Source organism: Schistocerca americana, chromosome 8, assembly GCF_021461395.2.
Source record: "Schistocerca americana isolate TAMUIC-IGC-003095 chromosome 8, iqSchAmer2.1, whole genome shotgun sequence".
Lineage (NCBI taxonomy): Eukaryota > Metazoa > Arthropoda > Insecta > Orthoptera > Acrididae > Schistocerca > Schistocerca americana.
Window position 1 is genome coordinate 283,455,215 of NC_060126.1, and position 10,119 is coordinate 283,465,333.

Below are 10,119 nucleotides of genomic sequence, written 5' to 3' on the forward strand. Positions count from 1 at the left end.
TGGAGTTCTCCAAATGTTTGCGAATCGTGTCACTGTGATAATGATTGTGTGAGCGAACAGTTTTAACAGCTAAGAACTACACAGATCAACCAGTAAGTCAACGGACATAGTATATGATACAAGGGGAAGAAAAAATATTTAAATCAGTTCATACAATGATAAACCAAAATGAAAGCCACAGCTTTAAAATAGAATTTCTAAATTTGCTCAATGCCCCTTTTATGCCCCGACAAGAAACTTATTACCGTGATACAACTGGAAATTTTAATAGGAAAAAGAAAGAAAGGTTGGTAGTCTTACCACGAACACAATGCGTTTCAACTAATTTACCATACTGATTTAAAAGGTTCCCATTTCTATTGCGTAATACATAACGACGAGAAGCGTGAATTACAAAAAGGAAAATCTCGACGTAATTAGGTCTGCAACAGTTATCTTGAACTTTTTTGCAATTCAGATGCACAGTAGATGGCTGGAAAATTTCTTGAAAAGAAGAAAATACCTGATGAAATTAGTGTATCTTGTATGATTGTCAATAATGCACATAAGAAATGTTTAAATGCTGCGGAAATAATTTAAATGAATCGTGTCGGCCAGACAACCATACATTAAAAGATAACATTGCTGGTATTTGAATGTATTATTTTTATTATTTTCACTATTGCAGTATCGGCTTTTGAGCCAGTATCAGGTGCAACTGGGAAACGTGTGTACATAACACGTCATCGTGCAGATTGCAATCCTTATTTTTCAATTAAAACTTAATACCTTTATTTTGTCGATGGTACTCACTAAAGAAATGATCATATATGATCCATGTTTGCTTGTTAGTCAAGCGCGTAATTTACTGGAACTTCTTGACTGATTAAAACTGTGTGCCGGACCGAGACTCGAACTCGGGACCTTAGCTCATCCGTGTGAGCTACCAAAGCATGAGTGACGAGCCCTCTTCACAGGTTTAATTCCGCCAGTACCTCGTCTTCTACATTCCAAACTTAACAGAAGTTCTCCTGATGACTTTGCAGAACTAACACTCCTGAGAGAAATTTACTCGTCTTTGCACCCGAAAGCAAAACAGCAAATTTATTTTATAACAATTTCTTCTGAGTAACTTTCTGGCAGATTAAAACTGTGTGCTTTAATTTGCAGGAAGTTTCATATCGGTGCGCACTCTGCTGCAGAGTGAAAATCTCATTCTGGAAATATTCTGATTAAGTTAGATGGTATACATATAAAATCATTAACACATTACTTTTCTTCCAGTTCAGGAAACAAAAGGGACAGGATCCTTTTCAGATAGTTTAAAATAAATGTATCTGTTACACAGAAGATTTGGAGTATAATTACAGACATTATAACAACATAAAATGATCTATATGCTGCAAACATTTGCAGTTTCTGTACAGCTTATTTCTTGAAATAATAGTGAACAAACTGAATGCACGTAACTCAATAATTGCAGAATAGATGCACCGACGCTGTACAGCGGAAACAAGTATAAGCAGAGCAATATTCAACAAAATACGAGGGTCGGTCAAAAAGTAATACCTCCCATTTTTTTTCTACTTAAAGAAATTAAGTTAAGTGAAAAATTTGAATTTGGCGCCATTCCTCAAACCTTCCTCTGCAATCCACTGCAGTAGTAACTTTCTGTGTCAACAGGTGGCAGCACAGCAGAAGTTTGTAAGATGGCCGACATCGATGTTCGTTTGAGACAGCGTTGTGTGATTGAATTCTTGAATGCAGAAGGTGAAACGCCCATACGCATTCATGAAAGACTGAAGAAGGTGTATGGTGTTGTGACAGTGGATGACAGCACTGTTAGACGATGGGTTCATCGTTGTAAGGAAGCTGAAGGGCAAACACCGTTGACTGACGAAAAGCGGAGCAGCAGGCCGGTGAGTGCAGTGACTCCACACAACATTCAGCAAGTTGATGACATCATTCGTGGTGACCGTCGGGTGACTGCAGATGAAGTGTGTCGCATTATTTCTCTTAGTAAAGGCAGTGTGATCACGATTATTAAACAATTGGGGTACTCAAAAGTTTGTGCACGGTGGGTTCCAAGAATGTTAACCGATCAGAATAAAGAGGCAAGGAAAACAATAGCCTCCCAACACTTGCAGCGCTTCCGTTTGGAGGGAGATGAGTTTCTGAAAAAAATTGTGACCGGGGACGAAACATGGGTGCATTTTTTTGAACCCGAATCAAAGAGGCAGTCAATGGAGTGGCGTCACACAAGCTCGCCGAGGAAGAAAAAATTCAAAGCTGTGCGATCGGCAGGGAAAGTTATGGCAACAGTTTTCTGGGATACAGAGGGTGTGATTCTGGTTGATTTTTTGGAGCAGGGATGCACAGTAAATTCTGTTCAATACGTCACAACCCTCAACAAACTTAAAGCACGTCTTCAGCGAGTTCGCCCAACAAAATCAATGGCAGATGTTCTTCTTTTGCATGACAATGCAAGACCACACACCAGTCGTCACACCTCTGACGAGATTGTCAAAATTGGATGGGAAGTTTTGCCTCATCCCCCATACAGCCCTGACCTGGCACCATCAGACTTCCATCTGTTCGGGCCACTAAAAGAAGCTCATCGTGGGATTCATTTTGAAGATGAGGAGGCCGTCAAAACATCCGTGCGTCAATGGCTTAGGAAGCAGAGCTGTGATTTTTACCGTGCTGGGATACATGCCCTTGTTCAAAGATGGACCAAAACCGTAGAGATGGGCGGAGATTACATTGAAAAATGACAAAATGATCCTCAATGTTGTGGTTTTCAACCTATGTAATTGCATTTAAATTTCCTGACAATTAAACGTAGAAAAAAAAATAGGAGGCATTACTTTTTGACTGACCCTCGTAGAACGTGATGCTGTCGGAAACATTACATTGTAGATACAAATGCTAAGTTTTCCTAACTTAGAACAAATCTGAAGTGAACAGCTTGTGTCACATTTAGTGGGACCAATGTACTGACCTCTGAAACTGGATGTTGCCAGCTACGAGACGGGCAACAACATCGTGGCAGAGGAGACGGGCTTCCTGAAGAACGTGGGCGACAAGGACACGGAGGCGCTGGTGCAGCACGGCTCCTACTCGTACACGGCGCCCGACGGCTCGCTCATCACCATCACGTACACGGCCGACGAGCAGGGCTTCCGCGCCGAGGGCTCGCACATCCCCACGCCGCCGCCGGTGCCCGAGGAGATCCAGAAGTCGCTGGACCTCATCTACGCAGGCATCAAGCAACAGCAGGTGCGTACATCAGCTGCTCCGCACTACATCCTGGTGGTTGTCCAGTTCATTTCTTATCCACTGTTCACTCACCTCAATAAGCAACACAGGTCTGCCACCTGATTAAGTTTACGAACAATACACATGAGACTTCCCAGATTTCCAAAAGCAATTAGGAAAACTGTGAGACATAGATACTTGTGGTATCATGCAAAGCTACCCAAAAAGTTTTCTACAACATGTGACTACATTTCTAAATGGGCTCCTTTCGTAACCCGTAAAATACTTAGATTATAACGTTGCGAAATGCCAGTCGACCTGAAGCTTCCCTCTGGAGTGGTGCAGTGATCTGTATCAATTGCGCTGCAGAGAGGCATATCCGTCTCCGAAGCACTTAGATACTGTACAAATGTATTTTAATGAACACTATTAATTAAAAGGGTTGCCCTATTAATGAGTCTCGGGTATTGAAATATCCATATTTTAATATTGGCCCACGGCATGAATAGACGTCATTAACTGTAAAATCAATTATTTGGCCTAAGGGTACCCAATTTTATTATAAAGAAAGATTTGAATGCACACAGATTAATGAACGACACTGTATAGAAATGAAAATGATCGTATGGCACTGATGGTCAGGAGGCCACCCCCTAGGGAAGTACGGTTGTCTGAGTGCAAGTCCTTCCAGTTGACGGCGTATTGGGCGACTTCCGTGTCAATGAAATGGTGAGGAGGATAACACTGCACTCAGTCCCTGACCTGACACAATCCCCGACCCGGCTGGGTACCGAACCCGAGCCCGCTGCTAGGCAGTCAGACACGGTGGCCACCCAGCTAACGTTGCTGACCGTCCAAAGATATTAGCTGATCGTGTGGCAAAGAACACCTAACTGAAACTTGACAGTAAGTTAAAATAAACACTAACATATTCAATGATGTTATTTCAGGGAATGGGTTCGACAGTAATCAGTTTCGTAACATATTAAATTAGAACAAATAGCCGTAGGTAGGCAACAGCGATTGTGCTAATGAATTTATTGACCAGCTGATGCCACCAGATATGATTGGTGTTAATTGACGAGTGGACTGTGGATGGTTCCAATGGATGCCATCACAACAACACAACTCGTGTGCTAATTCAGGTGCCTCACAAGTGGGTGTCTACTAGCAGCGTCTCCTATGTCTGCTCTGCACTGAATTCGTATATACGAGTAATAAATCACTCCCAGTGAGAAAAATTTTGTCCAGTTCTAGCCAATAGCGTAATATCCTTATTCTGAAGTCGACTCGCCTTTTCCCCGTAGTTTTACAAAGACTTCCTGACTCATCTCATTTGCTTATTCTCCAATCCATGGCCCTTCTTCGTACAAAATTTCAGGAAACTGTTCTTGATCTCTCACTTTATTTGTTTATTTTGACAACATCCAATACGTATCTTTCTTACTTGTGAGTGGAGAAAATATCTGCTGTGCCATCTGGTCTTGGCGCAAGTTTGTTGCGACACTTTCACCTAGCGGCGAAAGAAAAAAAATGCAGAATCTGAATTGCTCATCTGCCTTTAGGACCGGCAGGCACATAGTAATCTGCACGAATGTGTCTTCTTTTCACTTGTCTTCTGAGAATTCACTAGTTAAAGTACGCTACCCTATGGAGAAAGTACTTCGAGGGAAGAGCCTAGCTATAAAAACATCTACTTATCTACTGGAGTGAGTCTCCGTGGGTCACCGCTGTTAGTAATCTGGCGCCAGACCAACATCCGATCTACAACAACACTAGCTGACCAAGTATCTACCGTGTCCAGCTGGATCAATGCATTCTATCACCTGGTGGCAGCTCTTCTCAAGTCACTACTGCTGTCTGCAGGATAACGCATTGGGATGTCTTGGGTCGCATCCCCTGCTCTGTGTAACCGCTGACTTTCGAAGATCTCTGCTGACACAGGCGAAAAATGCACATGCACAGAAACTGAGTCAGAATAATAGAGAAGAATATAGAGTTGGCTTGATCCTTACAATCACTGTTACCAAACTCGTAACTCGAATTAGAAAATTACTAGGTCTAATGTAAATCTAATAAAATACTTTTAGAAAAGAATGAGAAGAGCATGTCGGGAATTGCTTGATGGTTCTCCGTATATCTCAACCTTTGAGAGCAGAAGCATGTTTGTAATGATGTAGGCTGTTGCATTCCCAACTCTTCCGTGCAGTCACTAAGGTGACGTACAGATGAGGTCTCCACAATGTTTTTCAAATAACGCAACTGGAAGAAATCGAGAGGGGATATGTCAACAAGTCGCGGTGGCCTCTTGTTTGGTATATCACATCCTTTCCAGCGCTAAGGAATTGTTCAGTTCACGAAATCACAGTGGAAAAACAGGAAACCACAGATCAGTGGTGCACTATCCTGCTCGTTTGCATTTCGCTGAAGGGGATGAAGCTCAAGGACAGCACATTGCTCAACCACTTCAGACGAGCGGTTCCTGTTACTATTTACTCGAAGAAGAAAAACGATCCAAATATACCGTTTTTCAGCAGTGCAAACCACACACTCAACTTTTTGCTGACTCTGACATGTTCACAAAAACTTTGTCGGTTTACCGAACCACATATGCAAAATCAGTACGACTGGCCTTCGCACATACGTGGAAGGTTTCTTCATCCACGAAACGACATTTCGTTGATATTTGAGGTTTTACTCGATCCGGTCCAGCATCTCAATAGCAAATTCGTGGCGAAGCTGCAAATACATTCGCTTCAGTCGTTACGCGATTTGAACTTCGTAAGCGTGCAAGCGAAGTCGTTTGCACAGCACTTTGTGAACTGCTGGTCAGGGTATGTTTAAGTCTCGTGATGCTCGGTGAACTGAGATCAGTGGGCCTGTTTGGAAGGAGGATCTCCTCTACCATTTCATACGAAGCTTTGTCTGCCAGACCCTCAATGTCTGTTTACACTTCCAGTGGCTTATCATTCTATGCCTTAAACGTATCTACTTCTCATGTCTGCCTTTGAAACTGACCTCTGAAATTTCTTTAGAAGCAAAGGGCGGTTTCGTTTCTGCATACCCCAATGCGCATTAAGCTTTGTGAAAGCGTAGTCATTTCTGGTAATTATTTAGCACCTGAAACAGAACAGAAGAAATCGTTTGGGAAAGGAAAACCTACAGAAGACTCTGAGTTTCTTTATCTGATGCCGCAGACAGCAAGTATCTATGTCTCATAGTTTTTTAAAAGTACGTTTGCCCATTATGGAGGTTTCATGTGTACATCCTGTATAACTTATTAAAAAATTGTAATATTTCGAATGTAATGTTAAACATGTGTGTATGTTTCTTCCATTATCAGTTTCACTATCAAAATGAGGTAACATCTTCGACAAATAACTCTACTGGACGCAAAACTTACAAACACGGACATCATGTCCTTAGTGAACAACGAGTACATATTTCGAGTGTACAGTTCTGATAAAAATATTCAAGATTGTCAGCATGTTACACTATTTAGTTCTTGAAATTTTAAACATTGTTATTGGCTGAAGTATAACAACCGTGCTTTAACTTAATTACAGAATGTACGTATAGCCACCTCTGCTGCGTTAAGTTAAAGGTGTGAGTACATGTAATCTTACGTGATTATTATTCTGATGAAGAGCGCCTTAGAGCTGTCGAAACCATGGTCAGTTTACCAACTATTTTATGCAACCGAGAGTGGCTATATGTACATTCTGTAATTAAACTATTTAGTTCACTAAAGCTACATACTCTCACTGTCAGCATCCATATCGAGCTACTGACATTTCGATTAGAAAGCGCAATGGAAATCAGCTTACCAAACGTTCACACAGTAGTCAAAGTTCAAATTTACTTGCCAAAGGTTACACAGTTCTAGCTGGTGTATCAAAGCAACTACAGTGTAATATGTAAAATGATGATACCATTTGTACCAAGAAAGGTAAATTTCAATTTAGCTTACAAAAATATGAGAAATAATCAAAATCATAGAATCACTAACGCATTACTCTGTCGTCTGTCACAATGCTAGTCACCAAAATACACGATTAAAAGCAATATCAAAATTTGCACAGCAGATGGAGACACTACCCTCTTCTATGGAGAGAGTATCCTGACTCCTCGCTCATTAATCTACGTAGGCAGTTTGTAGTCTGTAGAACGTGGGGAAGTGTTTTATCTATTTACTTATTTATTGGCTAAGGCAATCCCTGGCCAGTGAACATCGTTGCTGCCCTTGTATTGTTTCGAATTTTGCCAAATTATAAGCCTACAGAAATCCATCTTTAAGTAACAACATCTTTTAATTTCTGACGTACTAAGTATTACACTCTTCTTCACTCACACCATCACATAGTGTCACAGCACAAAAACCGTATATTATGAACCAATAACTTGAAATGAATAACTAATGTATTAGAATATTACCATAGACATATATTTAACTTCTGTTAGTAAAAACAGTTTTTACTATTTGACAGTAAGATGTTTAGATAGATTTTTTCTATGGCGTGTAAGCTATTTGTTATGCCAGACTGAAGAAAGTCTGTATCAAGTTTTGTTACAGACGATGGACTTGTACGGACAGAAACAAAATCCGTAGTTTTGTCTATGCTTTATCGACTCTACATGCGCTCCCGCAACAACACACTATTTGGCGCACGGGTAGCATAGGAATAAAAGTTTCGGGAAACACCTCAGCACACCATATACACAGATGGACAATACTATTTCCAGATGAGTGATTATCTATCGCTACACCACACTCATAATATCATTATGTACAGTCATGGTCTCTGCATTTAATGGAGACACAGTCGCGAGTGCAGGGAACACGCACTGATCAGTGTCGTGTCCTGAGTCCCTTTTAATCCAGACCTTCACGATACCCCACCGTTAAGTTACCCAACAAGCTATCTAGCCATTAGTAACTGTCCAGATTAGCTCAAAGATCTCCCAGTAATTCACTCCCACTTCCCAAATTTCACAAAGCTGTATACTTGCATTCTCCATGAATTAGTGATCCTGGGAGAATGTTTGGGTGGACAATTCACTCCAAAATGGTTAATTTCAAGAAAGAATTTGTCAGTATATTCTAGTAGAAACAATAATAAAAACGCGGGAGTTCCAGTGATCCCAGCAAAATTCGGCACAATTTCGTCTGGACAAGAAAGGCTTTGGTTCACCACACGACGATTTGTTTGATTATGCCTAGCTTCCCAAGTAAAACCGTGCTGCATAATATTGGAACCATATCAGGAAAAGACAAATCGTTGCTTATATGTGATAATCATACGCATGTAAAGCGAGTGAATTTGAGTTCCACTTCTTGGCTGAAAACTAATCATTATGCTGTCTTGTTTCAGGAGGAGGAAGCGAGAAACCCAAAATTCCAACAGAACCTGGCTGATGGTGCTCTTCCAGAGGAGCCTGACAACTACCCGACACCCAGCAGGTTCCGCCAGTAGTGACTATCCGGAGCACAAGGTGACACCGCGTATAATACGGACATTTCCCGCAGCACGCCTAAAAGGGGCGTGCGCGTGTGACAAGTGGTAAAAGGCGAATCAGTGCTTCCGAGCAACTACGTTCACTAGACGGAGCCGTGGGAAGACCGCTTTAAGTTATTCCATTCCACTGCGTCCTCTTCACTTTATGCACCTGGTCTCCATTCGTTTGTAGCATTATTTAAGGTTCTTAGAGACTGTAAGAAGTGATGATATTGCTACTAAACTGGTATGACAAAGAATACAGGCGAGAATCTTGACACTTAGTCTTAGATGTTAAGACTTTCTTAAGTTTCTTGCATTTCACATAGTCTCTCTGTGTTTTTGTACTCATTATTGTCGTAGTGTGCATTTCATTTTATACACACATATATGTAAAGTAAACTATTGTTGGACATGACTTGCCATTATAATCATTCGTCAAACTGTGCCAAAATTATGTTTCATTCTCAGAAATAAATGCTGTTCAACAAGACAAACATCGTTTCCTTTCCAGAGTTTTTACACTACATCGTTTATTATATTTTTTTTTCATACATATTCCTTATCATTACATTATAGCGAAACTTCATGAATATGCAATACGGCGGCTATTGCTACGAATGACTGTCGAAGCATGTAACTGGTAGCATATTGTACAGACGGGAATGTATCTGGAGCTTCATCGAAAAGTAATTATTGGTCCTCCGTACGATACTACGAGGCCTTCAAAGTTAACAGGAACTTTATGACAAGCAACAAAATTTTTATCAACACAGGATGAACTTAGATGTTACTTTTCTTTCACACATGAAATAATATTGTATAGTCATGCACTCTACGACGGACAATATAGAAATGAGAATATTGCTACTCGGACAACTTCGTAAATTACAAAGGACTGTCGGATTGAGATAAAAATTTAACAAGAAAAAACTGGAAAATATACGAGGGAACTGATGTAAGATACAGCAATGGTAGCGTTTATTTGGGCAAAATATTGAATGTTTTACTGAACACGAATGTAAGCTGACAAAGAGGATTTAACACCACGAAGTGAAAAAAAAATTGGTAAATTTCTGTATTGTAGTGTCACACCAAATCTGTGGAACAGCCTCAGGACAGAATATGAACAACAAAGTCAACAGTAAAACTCAATTTCAGATTCTAATGTTTGCGAAAGTTCCAATGCTGGACGAACATCATGGTGTCGCTTGACAGTTACGAATGTGCATATCAAGATAATGATCCTATGTGGTGTAATAATAGTATCTGTTTAAACTCATGCCCTGACATTTATGTTGTACATTTACGCACAGTAAAAAAGCACGCTGTGTTACCATATTCCTAATCTCGCATTCTCTGCGTGTCGTGCATACAAAGTAAACTG

The 10,119-nt window shown here is 40.6% G+C and overlaps 1 protein-coding gene across 1 annotated transcript in view; it reads left to right on the plus strand.

Annotated features, from left to right (window-relative positions):
- Positions 1 to 9,225, plus strand: part of LOC124544924 (endocuticle structural glycoprotein SgAbd-8) — a 44,215-nt gene extending 34,990 nt beyond the window's left edge. Inside the window, exons 3-4 of the mRNA XM_047123668.1 lie at positions 3,003 to 3,258; positions 8,610 to 9,225. Of these exons, the coding sequence (XP_046979624.1) occupies positions 3,003 to 3,258; positions 8,610 to 8,711 (358 nt within the window). The 3' untranslated portion in view covers positions 8,712 to 9,225. The remainder of the gene's footprint in view (positions 1 to 3,002; positions 3,259 to 8,609) is intronic.
- The last annotated feature ends 894 nt before the right edge of the window (positions 9,226 to 10,119 follow it).